This window comes from Salvia splendens, chromosome 19 (assembly GCF_004379255.2).
Source record: "Salvia splendens isolate huo1 chromosome 19, SspV2, whole genome shotgun sequence".
Taxonomy (NCBI): domain Eukaryota; kingdom Viridiplantae; phylum Streptophyta; class Magnoliopsida; order Lamiales; family Lamiaceae; genus Salvia; species Salvia splendens.
The window spans coordinates 10,861,339-10,885,936 of record NC_056050.1 but is presented as its reverse complement, the minus strand read 5'-3'; the positions used below and the strand labels follow the sequence as shown (position 1 = coordinate 10,885,936).

The 24,598-nt window shown below is 37.8% G+C and overlaps 1 protein-coding gene across 1 annotated transcript; it reads right to left on the bottom strand.

Annotated features, from left to right (window-relative positions):
- Positions 1-5,535: 5,535 nt before the first annotated feature.
- On the bottom strand, positions 5,536-8,271 carry LOC121779015 (protein FAR1-RELATED SEQUENCE 5-like). Its single transcript, XM_042176371.1, has 3 exons — positions 8,262-8,271; positions 7,019-7,781; positions 5,536-6,805 (listed from the first exon to the last, which is right to left on the bottom strand). The coding sequence occupies exons 1-3, from the start codon at positions 8,269-8,271 to the stop codon at positions 5,536-5,538; spliced, it is 2,043 nt and encodes a 680-aa protein (XP_042032305.1).
- Between the last annotated feature and the right edge of the window lie 16,327 nt (positions 8,272-24,598).

The window sequence follows — 24,598 nt, the reverse complement described above, 5'->3', positions numbered from 1 at the left end:
TATGTTCATATGTCAATGCATTATTTTCTTATACCCTTGAATTATGTGTAATTCTGTTTTATACAATAAAAGCGGAAAGGTATGTATTGTTACATTCTTTGTATTAAAACTGTATATCACTGCATTATTTACCTATATGAGTACATTATGAATGTTGTTGGTGTGGTTATAGATTGTGAAAGAGTAAATTGAAAATCTGTTTATTCATTAATTGTTAAAATCTCTTCATTATTTGCCAATGTGCCTACATTATTGTAATATGTTAATGCATTATGATCATTTCTGTTTTAAATTTTCAGATAACAAATGTAATATTTGTATATTCATTAATTAATAAAATCACTGCATTATGTTCATATGTCAATGCATTATTTTCCTATATCCTTGAATTATGTTTCTATTTCATGATGCATGTTGCTGCTGCTTGACAGGGACTAAGCAACTGAGAATGAACATAGAGGAGGCGGTAGATGATTTCCCCGTTGGAATTGCAGAAAAATTCCGGGAGCGACTAACGGAGGCATCAACAAGTAGTGCGCAAACCGAGTTTGACGACAAAAAGAATAAATGAAGAAAGGATGACTATTTATACTGCCGGCGTACACCTGCCGAGTTCTTGGCATGCTTGAAGAGTCTAACGCCGCAGCAAAAGGCAGCTGTGGCCGAACTTGGGTTTGAGGCCGTCTTGTGCTTTGAGGTGAAGGAGATTCCAGGTCACCTGGCCCATTGGGTGCTCAGCTCGTTTAATCTTGCGCGCTGCCATATTGCTTTGTCGGGAGGGGTAAACCTTGATTTAGATGAGGAAGACGTCCATTTGACGCTGGGATTTCCTCGAGGGCGAAGAGCTATTTCAAGGCCAATGGAACATCAAAGCAACTTCTCTTTCAATGATATGATTGCTGCTCGTTGTGGGAAGGGTCGTTTTAAAATGACCCCAAAGGACATCTCCCACCTGATGATGCAGGAGGTGAATGGCGGAGAAGTCTTCAAGAAGCTATTTATGTTCATGGTGGAAAATGCGTTAATAGAGACCCCTGCTGATGGCCACTGCAAACCAAAGATTCTGAATTTCATCGATGATGTCGACGAAATTAGACACTTGAACTGGTGTGGTTACATCCTTTCTGTGCTCGAGGCTACGTACCCAAGCTGGGCAAATCGCCAGAGTGTCAATTTTAGTGGTCCAATCTACTTCTTGGTGGTATGTATTTTTAAATATGCATTAGATAGCATTTTCCTACATTATACAGGACTACAATTACATTATATAAGTGTAGGTATTGCATTACACTTATTATCTTCTACAAATCTTGTTGATTTTTATATTTCCTCCGTAATCTGCATTACTGATCTGCTTAATTTGCTGTTGTTGTTTTCAGGGCACATACGTGGATCGTGTTGTTCATTGCCGGAGGAGGGTGATCCGTTCATGGCCAACGATCAAGGGTTGGACAACCGAGGATTTGAAGCAGAGGGATGACGTAGAGCACGGCCAGTACGGAACAGGGAGGCTGGAAGCCAGGATCGATAAGCAAAAGTGGCTGGAAGAAGAAGAAGTCAGAAAGCTTGAAATGAATACCAGGGGAGAGCCTGGAGCACCAGGCCGACGCAGAGCTTACAGTTTAAGAAAACAATTTGCTGCCTCAAGCGCACAGATGGCACGCACTATTTCTACTTGGGTAGATGATTTCAACCGAATCCCGGAGGATTTGCTGGATGATGAGTGCTTCCGTGTTGGAAGCCAAATTGGGAAAAAGTTGCTGGGAATAGAAGATCAGAATGTGGTGGCGGATGAGGAAATTGTCACCAGACTCACCCAGGCACGCGATGATGAGGAAGAATTCAGTCCAGAGTGGATCGCTGAATTAGAAACAATGATGACTGTTTATGATAAGAAAAAGACAATGAACAAGAGCACAACAAGGCCGTCTTTCGTCCTAGATGGCTTCGATTGCCCTGATCCTTTTGCAACCCAACCGTCAAATGGGGCTGGGGGGAGTGGTACTGCCGACAAACAGACTCCAACTGTTGACATTGCACCGGAAGCCCCTATCATTGGGCAGCCGGGAGGTGAAGATATCGAAGGAGATGTCGGCATTCCTGAGCCGTTTGTTTACGATATCCCGGATATCATACACACTTGCGCAGGCGTTAACGAACAACAACTCCAGCCAGCAGACTTAGCGGTTGGCGGGGGATTGAGGAGCACCACTGAGGTAGGTATCCCGATACATATCGTTGAGCACTGTCAATGGTTTCCGATATTAACTCATTTTAATTGTGTGATTGATAGGCACAGGTGAATGCTTCCGTAGGAGAACCTGTCCGCAAGGCAGTTGAGGGAGGGGCAGACGCCGGCGTTGGCGGCCAAACAAAAAAAGGCAAGACATCAACAAAGGGTCTAAAGATAGGAGCATTGGGTCAGAAGGGTGGAGCTGTAATGGACAGTGCCAAGGTTTGTGCTTCTTAAAAAAAATTGTAGTGTTTAATTTCATTGGCATAACGTTCTCACTAACTTCTTATTTTTATGTAAAGGCCAACAACGCACAACCAAAAAGTAAGGGGGGCGCATCAAAGGGAAAGAAGGGGAAAGAGCCGTTGGCACATAAGGTATAAGTGTAAAATGGAATTATATCCAGCTAATTTTACATTATAAACTTATTAACAGCTTCGTTGTTCATTAAAAGATTCCACCCCAGTCTAAGGGTAAGGGACCGATTCTTGACGATTCTAGAACGAGTGTTACTTTGATGGAAATGGTCATGCCAACTGTGGTTCCGCAAGACAAAGGAAAGGGAAAGGCGATACAACAGCAGGATGGAGATGTGGTAAGGAAAAGTTAATTTCCTTTTGAAAACATAGTTTGTAACATGTAAATATGTGATTGCAAAATTAATGGCTGCATTAATTGACCGAATGAGTACATTGTTTAAATTGTATTGTGAATTTATGGTAGTGTGACAGACAATTGGTCAAGGAGTGCATGTAATACATGTATGTTCATCTTTTCATATAACCATTCATTATTGATCTATTGAGATGCATTAAAAATATGTTTTCATGCATCATGATGCTGATGTTATACCTAATTCGAAAAGGTAGGTGACTGCTCGTATGCTCAACGGGTGTTACATCTGTATTTTACATATCCATACTCTCATGTATAGGAGGAGACCGGGGCGGTGGCTAGAATCAAAAAGCCAACTCTGGCTCCAAGGTCGCCGTTCAATGAGAGGGCTGTTAGACTTACACCCTAAGCCAACATTGTGGATAGAGAGTTGTATTACTGGGTGCTAAGCACGGTAGCCACAAATAAGTAAGTTTGGAAATTTTGCTCACTTGCTGTTTAACAAATAATTAGTTGTTGTTAAATTGTTTGTTGCCTCTCAGGGACGACGTTGTGTACAAGGACAACTTCAGGGAAACATTGCATGGTGAGTTCCAATCATTAGCTCCATTCAAGAGGATCAGCCCTGCAATTGTAGACACCTGGGCTTCTTATTTGAACAACATGGAGCAGCTAAATGCGCCAGAGACAGTGTCTAGGATATTCTTCTCCACGAATCCTTGCGTGAGTGATCTACGTTTTAATCTCATGTGCAACCTATTGAAATAATTTTAAATAAGTAACTAGTTTACCAAATAATTTCCAGAAGGAAACCGTTGTCGACGCTCCGACGGAGTGGAATGAAAAGCTACAAACTAATACATTCTGGACCAGACTCTTTGGAGAAGCGCTAGGAATGAGAAACATTCAATGGGAGACATATGATTTGGTAAGTGTGTGTTGCTTTGTGCATTATTCGGCTGAAACTGTTCATTATTTGGCTGAATATACACATTACGGTATCAATATTGGTTCATTATTGATTGAATCAAACTGACACATTTTGAATCATTTGTAATGAAAATAATCCGTCGTTGTGCAGATCTTTTTCCCCATATGGGGTGCAGCGCAGAAATATGTGATATGTTTTGATTTGCCCACGGGAAAATGAATATCATTGACCACAGTTTGGCAGAACCGCACGCCTCCTTCGAAGCCAAGTACGGCATGACACCATCTCTTCTGGTTAGTAATAAGTTTACTACAATAGGCTGCCTTATGGTAGAAATAATTCATAGTAGAATGAAGAACTTAACAATTTTGTTTGGTGGTCCAGAAAAAATTCTTTGCTGAAGCACTCACGAGGTGCAAAGTTCCTAAGATGGCAACCCAGGTGCGAAAGTGCAGAACACACGTGGTCACCATGCCTTGGAGGAACAACAACGTCATTGACGAGGGAGGGATCTACGTCATGCGGCACATGGAAACCTATTTTGGTGAAAGGGAGAAGGACTGGGAATGTGGACTCAATGCGAGTGGAACTAAAAGCGTGGAGATGTTCCGCATCAAATATGCAAGGACCCTCCTGACGTGTGTTTACAACACTAGAGGTGGTGACAACCAGAAGAAGGCGACGCGTTTTTGGAAAGAGAAACCGGCAAAATTGAACTTTGAGAATTGGGTTGGCCTATACGGTCTTGAGTGATGTGTGGTATGCATTATACAATTGGTGATGGGACAAGTGTTTAAGCAAACTATTGAATTTTATGGTTATCCTCTTTTTTGTAAAGTACAGTTCTTCGAACATCTATTAGTATGAATCTTGGGACCAAAAGGCCTGTGCCAGTGTTATGTGTTTTTCAAATCTTGTACAAAATAACAAGACATCACTGCATAATAATATCAAATAAGTACATATTAATGCATTCACATTCGTCAATTTTTTTTAAAATGAACAATAATTGGAATATAATATACCTAAGTTACAAGATGATTTACTTCGTAAATAACAACCAAGCATTCCACATATACGCAATGTAAGGACGTCAAAGAAAACCAAACATCATGAATAATATTCTGCATTCTTCACGAAATATTCGATTGTGCATTATTTGTTTTACTATGTGCATTATTATCCATTTGTCATGTATTATTTTGTGTGCATTACTTGGTTTAATATTTACATTAGAGGCACTTTTAAATGCATTATGTTTTTTTTCATAATGGGTATTCTGTACTCAGTACTGAATATAAGTACTTATCATATGCATTATTATGTTATGTTGGTTCATCATGTGTTTAATATTACAACATTATTTGGAACCAGAATTACATTTGTTTGTGATGGGCCTAAGATCAAATTGCAAACGGCTAATGTGCAACATTGTCTTTCAATAAAATTGTAATTCCTGAGTTTAGTTAATTTTGATGAAACAAAAAACTGTAACAAACCAAAAGAATAAGAAAACAAACGCATATAAAAAAAAAATCCGGCTACATAAATCCATAGAATACATCACAACGTACTCTTGCCCTTCCCCAACTCTTTCTCCATCTCCATCTCTATCTCTTTAAACATAGGACAATTTCTGGAGTCATGGTGGCCCATCTAATCGCAAGCCTTACACTGTCTTAGAGGTCGACTAGCATCCTTTAGAGCCTTTTCCCTTTTCGAAATCAGTCAGCTCTTTGAGCTGCTAGCATGCCCCTTAGTCTTGACAACATCTGGAGGGATGAACCTCAACAACTTCAGGCCGCACCATGCCATAGAACTCTTCAATCATTCGCCTTTTTTCAGTTGCTGACGTTGTCGGATTCCCAGCTTGTAGAGAATTACCAAGGTCTTCCACACCGCCTACAAATGCCCTTAGCAATTCAATATCTCCCTCAAACCGCCGGAGGAAACCATTGAACATAGAAATGCCTTGCTTTGACACTGCTTGCCTATCGTCAACAACAGACCTGGTAGGAATGTCATCATGAATTTCCCCATTGACCGCCTTGGCTAGCGGAGTCTTCATCCATCTACTTTGGCAGTATTTTTCTGGTATTTTCTTCAACTCATTGGTTCCTGAAAATGAAAAAAAATGTCTGCACAAATATCCATGCCTACCAAAGAGTTTGCATTCGCAATAATATGACTCATCACTCCTATCATGAGTCACCAAATACGATTTGCGATTGCTATCCCCAAGCTTGTATGTGTCAACAAATTCAGTCGAAGAAAATCCTAGCACGCGACATCTATCATTACCATCAACGATTTCTTCCTGTATTTTCCTGAACATCGTATCGGTGTAAAGCGTCGAAGCATGTTTCTCAAACGGCAAGGTAGTGGCCAAAATGGGCAAAACAGTAGCATCGTGGTAGTCTAACGCCATCCTACTGTTACGCTGAAACTCAACAGCATGGTTGAAATTCAAGTAGAACTCGGCTATGTTCGCACGGGGCTTTAAAAATCTTTTGTAGAAACTATTCTCCGATTCGGAAATGGATGTTGTCCTAATCATCGAACCCAGTGGAAAATCTCTAAAATACACTGGTATCCAGAAATGCCTGTGTTCGTACAATGAGTTAAACCAGTCAAAGTCTTCCAACCCATGACTTTCCATAACTCTTTTCCACTCCTCTTCAAATTTGTCAGGCTCAAGCAGATCAGACCAAACGCATGCACTGAATTCCTTCTTGAAAGCTTCATCCCTGAGCAACCTATTTGGGACCTTAGTGGACAACTTGTGCATTATGTGCCACATACACCATCGGTGTTGCGTGCCAACCAGAACCTCTTCAATGGCTGATCTCATTCCATTGTCTTGATCTATCACGATCATCTTCGGTGCTATGCCCATGCATTCAACAAAATGTCTAAACAACCATCCAAACGCCCCTGTTTTCTCATTGCATACCAAGCCAGCCGCAAAGGTTACATGGCTTCCATGATTGTCCTTCCCCGTGAAAGGACAAAATATCATGCAATACCTACATAAACAATTGATTGCGTGTCATCAAATTAATCTAACGAAAATATAATGAATCAAAAACGGAATCGTAATGTACGAATATGTACTTATAATGCACTTGATATAATTAACAGTTAACAGGAACTCTAATATGTATAATGCAACTGTTTTACTAATTTAATGAATGCAAAACGTAACTATAATGCACATACTATTGCAGAAACATATATACCTGTTTGTGTTATAGGTGGTGTCAAAGGCTACAATGTCACCAAACATATGGTAATTCCTTTTCATTAAGTCGTCACACCAAAACAACGCAACCAACTGGTTGTTTTCATTAACCTCATAATGATATGTGTACGACTCAGACATCTCCTTCTTTTTAGCCATGTCGTCCAATACCATTTGCACATCGAAACCATGCGCATATGCTTTAATGTCGCGTGAAGCATTCCTGATGTCACCGACCGTACAACCGACGAGGTCAAACCCACCGAGAGTTTCTTTCAAAACCTTAAACGTCAATGTGGGTCCAATATTCGCTTTTGAACAATCAAGTATGAATTTCTGATGAACGTCATCCAAATGACGGTTCACAGACATAAATTGCTGATGCTCTGACTCAACCATATCATGGTTATGAACCTCGTTGAAATCCTGTACCATATAGCCTGGATGTCCACTATCAGAGAAATACTTGAAGGAAATACTAGCTTTACAACCACATCTCTTCGATAAGCGTCGGCGCTTCAATGAGAAACCGGAACGTGCATTCAACTGGTCATCGTCGATGGACTTCTTATGGCCCTCCCTATTGCATACGACATAATACCACGTTGTAACTTCATCCACCTTCCTCACACCTTGTTTGCACGTGTCAAACCCAACGGCCCTAGCATACACATCATAACACGCGAGTGCAAACTCTAATGATTCGAACCTCTGACCAACTACAGGCTTTAATTGCTCAGAACATGCAGGTACAACTCGTACTGTTTACAAACACAAAACAATATACATGTTAAGCTACAGTAGCATTATATGATATATACTATACATTACAGAACATACAAGAGTGCATTATATAAGCATAATTCTACATTAAATGTATAATTTCGTCCAACTACTCATTCAATATTAAACCAAACACTATACGGATGGCTCCAATTCGCGGACATACGCACATGTTTTGAAACTCATATTATACAACACTCCTGGGCCCAGAAATCGCCAGCCCTAGGAGAATGATTGAAAGCCTATGTCTCATGAAATAACAAAACCTATAAGCGTGAATGAACCGTAGCAACAACAAAACCATTAAACGTAAAAAATGTTTCAATAAACCAATACAGAAGCACACCAACATGAAACACAAATTTGCTGATCTAAGAAGATTGGGTAATTCAACTGAATTACAAATAAAAATTGACAGCAACCAAATCAATACACATAGGCGACAATTGCAGTATTACCTTCTTCCATTGATAATCGAAATACCGGGGAGGAACCGTATGCATAAGATTTAGATACAATAAAGCTGTTAAACACCAATTAATCGTCGATTTGCAGTATGCTGATAAAATAAGGGATTAAGGAGAAAGAATTAAACTAAATCAGGAACAAATTTGCTGAGAAACTGCAATAATCCTCGAAGGAGGAAATCAAGCCTCATTCCATAACTAACTACAATAGAGAATCTCTATTTTAACCTTCTCACGTTAACAAAGCATGCAATCTGATAATTATAATAAATTATTTAGTCCATTGGATCAGCTTAAATACACGGTGGAGATTAAGAAGGAGATTGGATTAAATAGGTGAAAAGGATTTGAATACAATCCTATATGCATATAGTCATTTTTGTAATTTAGAAATTTAAAGATTATTATATTTCATAATAAAATAAATAAATTTGAATGACTATAATTAAATTATAGACAACAATTGAAAAGAAATTAAGTATATATGCATGTAGTCGGTTTTTATAACTTAAATTTTTAATAATTATTCAATAAATACCAAGTACTAATATTTTTTTTTGATGATATAACTAATAAATAAGTATACACTCCAATGTAGTTATTTTTTATAATATAAATTTAAAATTCATGTTATATAAAAATAATTGGACGTGAATGACTATGATTATTTCATTTGATGATAGCACTAATTAAGAAATTAAGTATGTCTCATTCAATATGTCCACCTTTCTTTTTTAGTTTGTCTCATTTCTTATTAAAATATTTAACTTTTTGTTCTCTACTTACTCCACCTTACAACTTATCCTAAAATCTCGTGTTACTCAAAATATTAACATCTTGAATAGGACAGAGAGAGTATATAATTTCTAAAAAGATAATTGGATGAGAAATACTATTATTATTTCTTTTGATGGTAACACTTAGAAATTAAGTACAACTCAATTTTTATAATTTAAAATTTTAAAAATTATTTAATCATAAAATAATTGGATGCGAGTGACTATTTATTTCGTTTGATGATAACACTATAAAATTAAGTATATATGTACTTAGTCGTTTTTATAATTTGAAATTTTTAAAAATTATTCAATAATAAGGTAATTGTTTCATTTGATGGTAAAATTAAGTACTATATATGTATTTAGTCGTTTTTATAACTTAGATTTTTAAAAATGATTTAATACTTAAATAATTGGATGTGTATGACTATGATTATTACGTTGGATGATAAAACTAAGAAATTAAGTATATACGTTTTCATAACTTATAATTTTAATATTACTTAATTTTAAAATAATTCTATGTGAATGACAATGATTATATCGTTGGATGATTACACTAAGTATATATACACGTAGTCATTTTTACAACTTTAAATTTTAAAATTATTTAATAATAAAATAATTGAATTAGAATGACTATGATTATTTCGTTGGACAATAACACTAAGCAATTAAGTATATAGCCATGTAGTCCTTTTTATAACGTAGGATTTTAAGAATTATTTAACAATAATAATAATTGGATATGAATGACAATTATTATTTCATGATGATAACACTAAAATATGAAGTATATATACATGTTTTCATTTTTATAACTCATAATTTTTATAGATTATTTTATAATAAACTAATTACATGTGAATAGCTATGATTATTTAATTGCATGATAACGCCAAGAAATTAAGTGTATGCATGTACTTGTTTTTATAACTTTAGAATTTTAAGAATTATTTAACAATAAATAATTGAATGGCTATGACTATAATTATTTCGTTGGATGATATATACATGCAATGCTTTTATAACTTAAAATTTTATAAACTATAAATAATTGGTTGAGAATGACTTATTTTGTTATAAATAATAAGACTAAGAAATTAGGTAGATATACATGTATTCATTTTTATAACTTATAATATTGATATTATTTAATAACAAAATAATTGGATGCAAATAATTATTGTTGTTATTATTGAAAGATAATACGAAGAAATTAAATATATATGCCTATATTTATGTTTATAATTTAAAATTTTTAAAATCAAATTATAAAAATAATTTGGTGTCAATGACTATTAGATGAGTGAATTTAAAAGTTAAAATTGTTGTTTGAATATAATATAAAATTCTCTATTTTAGAAGGTAAGTCAGTTCAAATCCTTTTATTAGTATTTTTCAAATTTGAAGAAAGCCAATCTATAATGTATCTAACTAAAATATTATAATTTATCATGAATTTGTTTTAATTTATTCCTATTCAAGATATTCATCCAAAATTTATGAAATCATGAACCATATCAATCTAATTTGTAGGGGAGAGTTTAACTTTTGATACAATGGAGAAGAAATATCCTCAATTTATTGTTAATGGAAGAATAAATTATGCAACGTTTAGTCTACAAATTACTGTAGTAAATCATTCCCTAATTAAATGTATAAATGCTGATTATGAAAGATTCAATCTTTCCTAAATGATTATAAAAGGGTAGTAATGTAATACCTTAAATTAATTAATCATTATTAATTTATTATAAATGTAAAATTACTAAAATACCCCAAAATTGTATATACAATTTTGTTAATTTATCATCACTCTTTATAGAAATGGTAATTTGGTGGTTACGCATAGCAATAATTGAACTTTAAAGTAACAAAAATACTCCCTCTGTCCCACTTAAAATGAAACATTTGGTAATCGGCGCGGGATTTTATTTAGCGTTGTTTTGTGAGTTGATGAAGAAAAAGTAAAGTAAGAGAGATGAAAAAGTAGAGATAGAGTTGTTTCCAATTTAGAAATGTTTCATTTTTAATGGGACAACCAAAACAGGAAAACGTTTCATTTTTAATGGGACACGGGGAGTATAATGTAACGTGCACCCATTTAATACTTAGTCGGTCGTTAAAGAACTTGTTAGTATGTTTGAGCATCTTATAAGTTTGTCTCACTTTCTGATTAAGAGCGTCCGCAATGGCGGACTTCGACGCGGAATTTCCACGGACGTGGCAGGATACGAAATTCGGAAGAGGACGTCGCAGGTCAGCGGCCTTCCGCGGAATTCTGCGCGGAATTCCGTCCTGACGTCTGCCATTGCGTGGACTGTCACGGAATTTCGCACGGAATTCCGGCCTTTGCATTATTTTTTTTTATTTTCTATAAATACATCCCGTTGAACTTCATTGCATTCGCACCACTTATTTTAACGAGTATCTCTCTCTCTAAATACCGTTCTTTCGAATCATCAATGGAGCACCACGATAGCGATTCTTCTCCCGCCTCGAGCGATTCACCGGTGCCGCATTTTCCCACCGGCGGCGAGGAATCCGAGGAGTTAGGAGCCGGTTTTTATTTTAAAAATAATATACTTTTTTTTAAAAAATTAATTATGTATTTTTTTAATGAAGTATGTTTTTTTAAAATAACGTGTGTTTGTTCTCTCCATATTCGCGTTGAAATTTTAATTGGTTAATTTGTGAATTTTTTAATTTTTTTATGTGGGAATTCCTTCGGGAATTCCGCAGGGGAATTCCGCCACTGTGCAAAGGGAATTCCGTATGACGTGGCAGAGTAGTGGAAAATACTTATGACGTGGTAGAGCAGTGGGAAGTCCTTATGACGTGGCAGTTTTCCGCCGGGACATCCGCACCACTGCGGATGCCCTAAAGTAGATCTGAACGCGAGTGATAGAAATATGAAAAGCAGGATCATATATTTTTTCTAACGTATTTAAATTTTTATAATTGGAATGAAATGCGAATAATAAGTAATGCTCGTAATTATCTGAGTCCTATGCTACGACAAAGCAGGCAAAATATTTAGATGGCGTCACGAGCACTCGCGGCGGGGGCTTACCACTGCCGAGCTAGGCAGTCCCACACTCGCCCTCACACCCCGTTCACTCCCATGTTCACCCTGAACCATTCTCGACCACCCTATTCTCTCAGAATCTACAAGAATAGACCATGTGTTAGTCATTTCATTAAAGCAAATCAAAGTGAAAGTAGGGACAAAACACAAGATAATTTGTACCATAATAGCCACCATTCCTCTCCAAAAAATTTGACGACCGATTCTTTTATCCATTGTTCTAACACATTATCCTTTGGACATCAAGAGAAATCATACACTTTAATGCACCAATATGTGAAAATGAATAACCATCTTTATTCCCTTTGATCCTTTTCTCAAGACCGAATCACATCTAACAATTCTAGACCATTTCTTCAATAGCATGGCTAGAGGAAATAAGAATTGAAGCATAGTTTAAACATAGAAACTATGTAAACAAAGGTATTTCTTTCCACTCTTTTACTTTCTCATAGAAATCGTTCAATACCTTAATCCATGTCATTCTTTTGCAACATTAATAAGGTGCGTTTTGTGCATCGGCTAATGGTGTCACGCCCTTTTCAAGGATAGAAAGAACAGTTAATCATGATTGGGGGAGGATATAAGAAGCGGAGAAGAAAATGAGTTTGAAGCAAAGTCATACTTTGACAGAAATAGATAGAATAAAAATTTATTAAGTCATCAAAAGATGTATCATAGTCAACGAGTTTAATGTATCAGAGTAAACGTGTCGTTTCAAATGTTTCTATTTTTCAAATACGAAGGTAGTATGTTTTTAGATTATTCCATCATGTGCAACTAAATTCATAGAATTCTAAGAATGTGTTAGTAACGAGTTTGGTTTATATCCTATTTATTTTATATCTATTTCGTTCATTACTTCGCTTCTATTCTAAGTGTTGGACAATGTTTCATGTTTGAGTGACACAATCTTTGATGATTTATTGACGTGCAATATAATCGTGAGAGGAGGTTTGCATGGTAGAAGAGCTTAGTTGACGTTACAATTAATTCCCCTTAAAACGGTACTGTTAATTGAGAGCGAGAACTTTAGGAGCCTTAGGAGTTTTTTAGAGTTTCAAATCTAGGATTGACGCCCCTAGTGTGTGTAATCTACTTTGTGCCACATGAATAATATTTATGTGACTCGTTCTAGTAGAGTATGATCTGTGCTAGGGTGTTGTAGTTGGAACACGAATAAACCATAATTGTTAAAGCACATACATGGAATTCGCTTATCTCATTTAACTATCTCTGTGTTTTTTATGTGCATTCATTTACTGTTTTCATTATTTACTTTTAAAAATAAAAAAAATCTTTGTTTTTCCAAATATTAAAAGAAGCCTGGTAGAGGATAGCCAATCTGTGGTAGTTTTTCCCGTGAATGATATCTGGTACTTACCTTTAGCTATACTATTTACACTCCGTATATTTGCACGTTTATTTAGCGTTAATAAAAAGTGCATCTGACACTTGCCAGAACAATATTTCATAAAATAGATTTGTCAAGCCAATTGAGTGACATCATAGTTTTGCTTTATAAGGCCCGAATGCACTAAGTATTTCATTTCCATAAAAGTCGTAATGTGAATCTTGTTGATTCTAGAAACATATATGCCCGGATTTGTTCTTGCAAAACTACCCAATAACCTAAACAAGAAATAGGACAATTAAAATATGGAAAAGAAGGAGAAGATGATAAGTGTTATGATTTAGATTAAAGCTCAAGAAAGAAAGCCCAATGGCTACTTTCACAAACAACAAACTAATGGCTCCACCAACTAGCAACATAAGAACTAGCAAGCATACCTTAACAAATAATCTAAGCCCGACAATAGATTAATTGTAACCACAAGGGATTTTGGATAAATCTTCAATGATGAAGATGGGTGCTCAAATTTGAGACTATGTTCAAAGTCTAATGACAAAAACCCTAGACATGGGTATTTATACAAGAGGATAAAAGTGTAAAATAAAAGAGACAAAAAGAGTTCAAAAATGCAAGTCGCACAAAATGCCCGGTCGGGCGGTTTTCCTCCTTAGAAACGCCCGGGTCGGGCAAACTCTTTGGAATCGAAACCAAAAACTGCCAAAAAAGCCTAAAACGGGCGTTTTTCCCTTGCAAATCATCTGGGTCGCACGTTTCTTTCTCAATTGCGCGATTTATGTAAAATGATCATAACTTCCTCATCCGGGCTCTGATTGAGGCGTGCAAGGTACTCACGCGAAGCTATTTCGATGATGAAGACAATGGTATTTCTGAGGAGAGCATTTGGACTTTATCTTCATAGGAATATTCTGGTTTGAATCAGACCTCCAAATCCGACTTGGCTCCTTGCCATATCTCCACCTTCTTCTCCGACCCCAATCAACCCATGGCCTCTCTATTGTGGTATCTTATGATTGTGGATACCCGGATTCACATCATGCTCTCCTTCTTTATGAAAGGATTTGTCCTTAAATCCGTTTATTCGATTCTTCTTTGGGACACCCGGATTCACATCATCGCCTCCTTCTTTTGAAGGATTTGTCCTCAAATCCTGATCAAGTATACCTACAAAATCGAGCGAGTCCAAATCAAATATCATAGTTCTAGAAGGTGGACTAGGCTTACCAAGGGTGTTGAGGGCTATATAGTCTATCTTGAGGTATTAAGAGGCTATGATCAAACAATGAAGCTTGCATCAAGTAAAGAGCATAGGATTTACAACCTAACCATAATATACATGTGAACTCAATTTCATAAGCAATGGCATGGTTACCAAGTTTTCTCCTAACACAAATGTGCATCCCATCAAGACATTTTCCATGATCATACTTTAACGTGCCCAAAATATAAACACATGATATGGAGGCACAAAAGTCTAACAATTCTTTCAAAAACCACCTCAAAACAAAACCATTTGTTGTAAGATTGATAAGGCTCATCTAATGCATAGTTTTAGTGGTGGTTAACATGCTGAATTGGGAAAATAACGCGGGAAAAGTTGAGTTTTAGTGTGCAGAATAGCAGGTTGATTGGACAGTAGGTGCGACTTGATCAAATGAATGCAGATAGGAAAAAATGGCCGAAAAGCGGAGCAAATTGATCAAGTAGGTGAAGACGGGATGACACTGCCAGGCAACCGTGCTAATTGATCAAGAGAATCTACTAATAATGGAGCTTCGAAGGATGAGTCAGAGGAGAGACAATGCAGAGTTATCTTCTTCTGCAAGGGTATTAATGCCAAATCATGGAGGGTATGCCCTAGGGATTGGAGCTGCAGCCGTTCTATAAAAGGAGGAGAAACCTGTAGGAAAATCATCATTGGGAGTTCCAAAAATCTCGACACACACTCAGTTCCAGATTCTACACCCGAGAGACGCAACACATAGAGAAGGAAGGATAGAAGGAAGATGAGAAGAAGTTCTACCGGAAGAATACTCTCTACCTCTTAACTTGGAGGAAGAGAGCCTAGTTTAACAAGAATATGTACTATGATGGTAATACTTGTTACTCAAAACAATAGAGTGCATGTTTGGATGAGAAAAGCTATCCTCTCATAAGGAAAGTCAAATGATTCTCTTTGTAGAGTGAGATAGAGATCTTATTTTTTTATCTCATATTTTGAAATTTAACTTTATATTCATGCCTTGGAGAGAGAGAGATGCTTACGTTTATGTCACGCCTGCATTTTCTAAGGATAGAAAACACGGTTGATCACGACTAGGGGAGGATTAAAGAAGCAGGGAAGAAAGGGGGAAACAACACAAATCGACCATAGCTCTAAACAAATGGGAATGGTTCGAATAAAATCAGAGTATCTCAACAATCAACAACTCAAAAATGAATATTATTTCAGCGATATAAGAACTCAAAAGAAAGACAACTACTCAGCGGAAGCATTTGAGAGAAGGAATATGCCACGTGTGAAGACATGACACATTTAAACACTTAAATTTCTTCAACGGTCTTGCTCAACACCCACCGCACCCGTCACGCTCAACATGCACATTTTTTAAAAGAAATGCAGGGCTGAGTACTTGATGCACTCAGTGGACTCTTGCCGAAAACATTTTTATAAAAAGTATTTATCATGCCACCATTGAGTGACCTTGGGGTTTTAACTTTAGAAATCGCCCAAGACACTAAAATAATTTCCATCGTAAAATTCGACTGATCAGTCATTTTCCCATAGCTGTCTACCATATCTGATCCATTGATAACAAGAAATGTGGGCACATTCCAAGTCACTGGACCGGCTGATCCAAAAGACGGCTTATGATCCCCTCTGTGTACACTAGCCTGAGTAGGGACTCACTCCCTAGACAAACCAGAATTCGATTATCCATTGATGGCAAAAGCCACATCAGATAGGTTCCATAGATAAAACAAAACACGGCATAACAAATATTCATATCATTTTCACATAAAAATATACTTAGGGCATTGCCCTTATTTAAAAAGAAAGCCCACCTCAAGTTCTTAATTCGAAATTATTTCATTTCCCTTGATATTACGTCTCTCTTACAAGGAATCACCTTTAGCATTTAAATAACACATAAATCAACACAATGAATCAAGTAAATAAATAAGATGCATGCATCCTAAGGCTTCGATTATTTTTATGGCTAGGATCGCATTTTCTATTCCAATCAGAAACTTGATTAATCCGATTAATTCCGACAACCCCAAAAAGAAAGGAAGTGAAACGATTACTCCCCAATCCAAAATAGATAACTACAGACCCAAAATACTCCACTCCAATTACACGTATAGCACACCCTCCATTTTAGAACAAACATCAAAAGAACATAAGAATTATAATAATTAAAGTTACGTACTCCCTTTTCCAAAATACATGTACTGTATACTCCCCATTCCATTTTAAATCAAACATACTCCCTTCGAAATACACGTACAGCATCACATTCCATCTTTTAAAAAAAGACCCCAACTAATATTAATTGTTTTTAAAACCATGGAAACAAATACCCCTTTCCAGATCCGTCGTTTTCCCTTCCCAAAAACACAACAAGCATCGAAAAGAAATTAGAGTTCCGTCGCGTCACAGGGCTGCTTCTCCGTCGCTGCCACTGCTGTCTGCAGTCGTCGCTGCGGAAGTCCCAGCAGTCGCTGCCGCCGCTACCCTCTTTTCTCAAGCAAGTAAGTCCCTCCGTATTTCCCCAATTCATCCTAATTCTATTTCTCCTAAGACAAAGGCTAAACTTAATTATTGAAACTTTGTACCAAGCACGATGATTCAGAATTATCCTAAATGAATGCAAGGAATTCAAGGCAGGGAATTGATCGGTGATTACCTTCTTAGGCGGCAGAAAACTCTCTTCTCCAACTCGGTTCTTTCTCTAAATTTTAGTTCCCGATTTTTCTTGGTATTGAATTTATGTGTAGAAAGATCGTGGCATTGATTGGATATATATAGGCAAAACTGATAGATATTGATGGATTTGGTGGTTGGAGAGATTTTAGGGAGTGGAGATATGGGGAAATCGTTTGGTGATGGGGTTTGGAGAAATATATTTGACCAAGTAGATGACTACAAATTTGGAATAAATAATTGATTTTTTATTTTATTATATATATATATATATTTTTAACGGGGTGTTACAGTTTACATTGGAGTTAAATGCTGATATCATTTGATTTACGAAATTGAGTTGTTTAAGAGAAAATGAAGCTAATAGTTTAAGAGAAAAAGAAGCTAACAATTTAGAGTTTGTGAGAAAATGAGTGAGATAATGTATATTGAGATCGGTATTTATAGATTACAGTTACCCTAAGAATATGTTTTTGCATTACTCAAAAAAGGCATAAAAAGTGTTTATATTTCTTAGTAAATTTCGATTGTTTCTCTTTGTGCTTGAAAAAATTAGTGACTAAACCATGAATTGCATGTTCAGATGAAAAAAACCATCTTCAGAAGCAAAGTAAAATGATTCTTAGAGGGAGATTTAGATCGTAATCTTTTAATTTAGATGAATCAGCCTACATTAACTTCTACTTACACTAAAGTGGAAGAAAGAGCCAAAATCTAAAAAAATATGGCATTGAAAATTAAAGTACATGCGCAGTTACAACCTTGTGCAATAAATTAAAGTTTTGATATAGAAAAAATAGCCCACAACGACACAAATTTTGCACTGCACAGGCTAGGTGAGGATCCTAATCAGAATCCTTGTCATCTCTCTTTTCATGCTATATATAGCGTATTTATAAACTAAAAGTCACATTTATACCTTGTGTATGAAAATGGAATAAATCTCATCAAGATAAAGAGACAACTAAAAATATGTACTACTATGATGGGAATACTTGGTTAACAAAACAATGGAGTGCACGTTGGATGAGAAAAGTCATCCTCTCATAAGGAAAGTCAAATGATTCTCTTTGTGGAGTGACATAGAGATCTTATTTTTTAATCTCATATTTTGAAATTTAACTTTATATCCATGCCTTGGAGAGTGAGAGAGAGATGCTTACGTGTCACGACCGCCCTTACTAAGGATAGTAAAGACGGGGAAATCGTGACTATGGAAGGGACTAAGGAGCGGGGAAGAAGAAGGGGAAAACAATGAAAGACAACATCTTAAACAAAGCTTCAAAAGAAAAGTTTTAATCGATTAAACAATTAAGCAGCGGGTTAATATCTCAAGATAATTAATGTCATAAAGTAGTGTAGAGCAAAGGGAAAGACTTTATCAAGAACGATTCGAAACAAGGCAGCGGAATAAAGGTATCTAGAGAGTCATAGGGAGACGCCTATGTATGAAGACACGACGCATCCGGAATTTCTTAAGGCTCGACTCAACATCCGCCGCAACATCACCGCTCAACCTGCACATAAAGAAAACATATGTAGGGCTGAGTACTTGACATACTCAGTGGACACACGCCAAAATATTTGATAAAAGTTATGTCATCCATACCATAGTGAACTCGAGTATCACAAAACAGTTTCGTAGACTGGCCAGTCAAAACAATCTCCCCACTTTCTCCACAATCAATCAATCACATCCTCTTACCATAGTGCGACGAAAGTGTGGCCACACTATTCGCCCACGAGACCTGCCGACTAGCAAGGATGCTTCCCGATCCCACCTGTGTACACAGCCTGATAGGGTTTGCGGCCATACTCAGACCCGAATTCGTTTCACACATAGTCCTATAGCATAACGGGGCAAGCTCAAACGAACTAGGCATCAGGCAACAATCTCAACATCAAAACAATCATGGGACGACATAACACTTTAAACCACCCTTATATCTCCAATATCATAATTTTGAAACGTAAAAGAGTTTTAGTAAAGAAAGCCCACATCGATTGTTTACAAACACGGTTCACACGTTTATTGAAATCCTTGCTCTTCGTACCCACGTACGCACAACAACCCTTATCAACATCATAACCACATAATACAACACAATCAGTTTTCTATCAACACATTACTCATGCATGCCCTATCGTTCCTTTCATCGTTTTCTCATATTGCCCATCCCAACGTTCACCATCATAAACGATACGAACCCTTTGGCATACATCAACGTGCAACGCATAATCACATCATAGGATAAGTTCTTACTCACACATGTATCATGTACTTCATTCAAAACTTGCCAACAAGACTATTTCAATCAAGACATGAATCTGGCATAACAGCGCAATCGTTTTGTAAAAATCATTAAAAATCAATCCGATATCATTTGAGACTAAATTTTGGTCACCATACAGTAGACACATCAAGGTTCATCCAGTTAAAAATCCACACCAAAATCACTTCTTTAGGTTGGTCAAAAACAAAAACGAAACTCACTGGATGAGAATACAAATTTTGACAAGACTGCGCAGTTCAATTGAAAAATTCGTTAAAAAATCATCTTTCGTCAAAAGAGCCTGAACGTTTGACACAACACAGAAGACACTTAAAATATCACTCAGTTAAAAATTCGTGCCAAAACAAGATCGTTTAGTCGGCCAAATTGTAACGCCCGTACTTTTATAGTGCTTAGCGCACATAAAATTGAGGAACGGTCGAGGAATTTATATTTGGAACAACACCAAATATAAGTGGTTGCGTTGGATGATTTTAATCGTTGTGAAGACAAGATAACGAATTAATTAAAGCTTCCGTGAATTTTAATTATCGAAAGAAATGCGAGAAAATAAAGTATGTATATATATATATATTTATATTTGGGCTTTCTAGATTAAATTGGAGTCCAAATGTCTATTTACAAAAATGGCTTGGGCCCTAACTATTTAAAAATCTAACCAAGTAATAATATTGCCAAGTTGGGCTTACAACAAATTGAGCCCAACACCATTTAATTAATTGAGAAGCCCAAATCTCTCCAAACAAATGGGAGCAAGCCAAGAAACTCTCCTTCTTCTTCTTCCTTCCTTCCTTCATGGTCGACGGTTCTTCACCAAGAGACCCTCCAATTTCCACTCCTTCACCTTCCCTCTTCCATCATCAATTCTCCCACCCAAGAGTCACACAAATTATTACTTTAGCCCTTCAATCTCTTCCTCACATTACAATATACAAAGAAAAAAAAGAGAGAGTGAGAGGAAGACAAAGAGAGAGCCGAGAGGATAAGAAGTAGAAGAAGAAGTTTCCACAACCAAGTTCAATTCATTGAGGTATAATCCCTTCCTTTTTGGATCATTGTATACATAGCATATCATCACACCTTAGCTTCCCACATAATTCAATCAACAAGCATCTCCAATCACACAACACGGACTCCCCTTTAATCTTACAAACTTAAAACGCAAAAAGAAGTAGTTTTTGTTTGAACACACAAACGAAACTGAACTGTAAATTTTTAGAACTTGTCGTCGGGGCTGTTTTGGGGTTGTGCGGGGCGGTTCGGGTTGGTTTCGGGGCTGCACGACCACCGACGGAGCAGCGGCTCCCGGCGGCGGCAGCAACAGCCTGACCCGGCGGCTGAGAGGCGGCTACGGAGCAGCGGCGCGTTGCTGTTCGACTGACCGGTACAGCAGCGGCGGCGTTGCGTCTTCCCGGCGTCTGGCAGCGAAGGCAGATGGATCTGGACGGCGACGGAGCAGCCGCGCGACAGCAGCACCGGTTCTCCCGGCGAGCGTTGGACGCCGGCGTGAGGGCCGACACGACCGGGGAGCGACCGATGGAGCAGTCGAATTTTGGTGAAGACGACGGGATGGAGTTTCCCCATTTCTGACGAAGAAAGAGAGTGAGGAAGAGGGAGAAAGATGTGGGAGAGGATGGAGAAGAAGTTTGGGCTTGGTTTTAAAAAAAAAGATTTGGGCCTTTGCTCTATTTTAAGGAATTTGTGCTTAATAATTAATTGGATGATTTATTTAAGTTTGGGTTGCTCTTAATAAAATATTGGGCCCATAATTTAATTTTAGGAGTTATTTAACTGGTTTTAAAACTTTTCAAGGAACGAGGAATTCTATCCCAAGTCCGAAATAAAATTATGGCGAAGGAAAATAGTTGAGATATATTAATTATGTGCTTAATTAATTTTCAAAAATTATTCCGACGTCAAGGAAAATACGAGGAGCCAACGGAGGAAAGTATCGGCGTAAGCGGCCGACCGGCGTCGCACGCGACGCCTTGGGCGGCCGCCGAATAATCGAAAATGCACGAAAAACCGAGAAACGAGATAAAAGACTTTAATTAGAGTGCATGCATTCTAAATGTCTTTGTTATTGAGATTGATGTGTACTTTATGTATTTTCCGAAAAGGTGGTTCGCACGCCCGCTAAAGTCGGAACGAGATGTTATTTAAGGATATTCTAAGCTTTCGATGTGGGCTTTATTACTTAAACTCTTTTATTTGCAATGATATGTATATGGTGAGATAAGGGTGGTTTGAATGTTATGTAATGCCGTATTTTATGTTTTGAATTGCCTATCTGGTTGTCTACTAGGATAATGCCCTACTAGACTTTGATGGTTAACGAATTCGGGTCTGACTAGGGAGTGAGTCCCTACTCAGACTAGTGCACTGATGGGGATCGTGAGCCGTCCTTTGTGGTCGGCCGGTCCAGTGATCGAGTTTGTGGCCACATTCTCGTTTCACATGATGGTTTAGATATGGTAAATGATGGAGGATGATGATGATGATGGGTTGTAGCCATGTTTTACGATGGAAATAATTTTAGTGTTGGACGGGAGACGGAGGATGTTGAGCATTGGACCGAGACCATATTCAATAAACGTTCCGGTTGCTATTGTGTCTTCATACATAGTAGTAGCTGACTCTCAAATGCTTCCGCTACGTCAAGATTTAGAACTCTGATGTTATCTTTATTTTGTTTGACTATTTTCCTACGAACTTTGTTGCTTCGTTATTTCAGACTATAATTTGATAATAAAGTTCATCTTTTGATCTACATATCGTACCCATTGATTGTTTTCCCCTTTCTTCCCCGCTTCTTAATACCCCCACTAGTCGCGAACCACCGTGCTTTCTATCCTTAGAAAGTGCAGTCGTGACACAAACACTCGTCGGAACCTACTGTCCGAACACTACAGTTTTCATGCTCAACATTTACAAACTAGGGTTTGTCTATCATTCATCCACACATACATATTCATGCTTTCAACACATATTCCCGCCTAAAAAACGACATCACAACTATGTTCTTCTATTTACGCATAGCATTCACCAATGAATCATCCACAAACTCACACACACACATACATACACGCACATACACATACTTTCTCATGCAAACATTCTTCCCAACCGATTAATTTTTAGATCTACGATTTCTACACTCACTATATGCATGAGGGGATCAAGAAACATGGATTCAATGGTAAGAAGGAGAAAGATGAATCGAAGTATACATTTCTCTTGAAAAACAATCGGTAGGAATGACGAATGATGCGATTCTTCGATGAATCTTGAATTTCCAACTCCACAATGATGCAAGAATAAGGAATTGGTGAAGGATTGGTGGAGAAGGAGAGGAAGAGAAAGACGTGTGGTATGGAGAGAAAAGGGAGGCGAAAATATGAGGGCTAGGGTTAGGGTTCTTTTAATTTATAGTCTTGGATAAATCCCACAATAAAGCAATTAAAATTGTGGAAGAATAAAATAGAGGTCAATGAATAAATCCCACCATTAAAAGGAAAATAGGGGTATAGGTGCTAATGGACTCTGAGAAGTTCGGGCAGGTGTCGATGCTGGCTGGCCGAAGAAGCAGCGCCTGAACTATTCCGGTGATTACGCCGGCGGCAGCAGCGGCGGTTCCCACGACCTCCCCGAAGATGCTCAGGAGACCCCGTCCCCTCCCGCGTTTACTCGCCGCACTCGCCCGGTTGGTCAAAGGCAGGCGCAACTGGCTTGCCAGAGGTCCCAGGAGGTCCAGTCGGCATCCCTCTCTGTTGGCAGCTCGACAGCCGACCTCGTCTTCTTGGCGCGTCAACAAGCGCGGGCTCAGATGATCAAGGTCATAGATCAATGGAAGAATGTAACTGACCCCGAGGAGAAGAGTTTTTTTTCACGCGGTGCTCGTGAGTATGCGAGAGGATTTGAATCCCGCCGCGGCACAGGTGGGGGGCTCTGACACGGGCTCAGATGCCGCAGATTTGGGGGTCCCGGATAGTGGCGACAACGGCGACGACGGCGAGGAGTGAGGTGGAGGCGGAGGCGGGGGGCTCGTGCGTGGATTATGAGTTTTTTTTTTAAAGTAATGTAATTTTTTTAATTAATGTACTTTTTTAATTTTTAATATTATTATTGAATTTTCCCGTATATGTGTCGCAAATTTAATTCCGTATTTTATGTGATTGTTAATTATTTGTTTTTAGTGCTGATGATGTGGCTAGGCTATGGCTGGCTATTGCTTGTCCAGTTGCTTGTCCTGATGATGTGGCAGAGGGGATTTTAGTGCTGATGATGTGGCAGAGGAGTTTGTGGCTGGGCTATGGCTGGGCTATTGCTTGTCCACTTCCTATTGTGGATGCTCTTAGCCGGAGCAATTCAAGGAAAGCAGAGCACTCGCCTTACCGCATAAATCCTCTTTCCGAGATCGACACCATCATCATCTCATAGGTCTCTAATTTCTCCATTTCCATTATTCAATTTGAAAAATCCCCAATCATCTATCAAATCGAATTAAAACAGAGCACATTTTGATGTAAACGAATTCAATCGGCGTGGTGCAGGTAGCGCCACCCAGCAGAAAACAACCGGCAACAATGGCGGCGTGATTCCCCCAACCGTGACGAGAAGCCTGTAACACCCCGTAAAAACAAAAAATAAAGAAGAAAAAAAATCAATTATTTATTCCAAATTTGTAGTCAACTATTTGGTCGAATATATTTCTCCAAACCCCATCACCAAACGATTTCCCCATATCCCTACTCCCTAAAATCTCTCCAACAAACCAAATCTCCACAGATTTATTATATATCTCAACAACTCCATATCAGTTTCAAATCTATAATTTATACGTGAATATATACGCCCACACCGT

Bases quoted from the DNA above. Each gene is read 5' to 3' on its own strand.
- LOC121779015 (XM_042176371.1), bottom strand. The intron at 6,806-7,018 runs GTATATATGTTT...TTGTTTATGTAG, and splicing joins ACCACCTATAACACAAACAG to GTATTGCATGATATTTTGTC.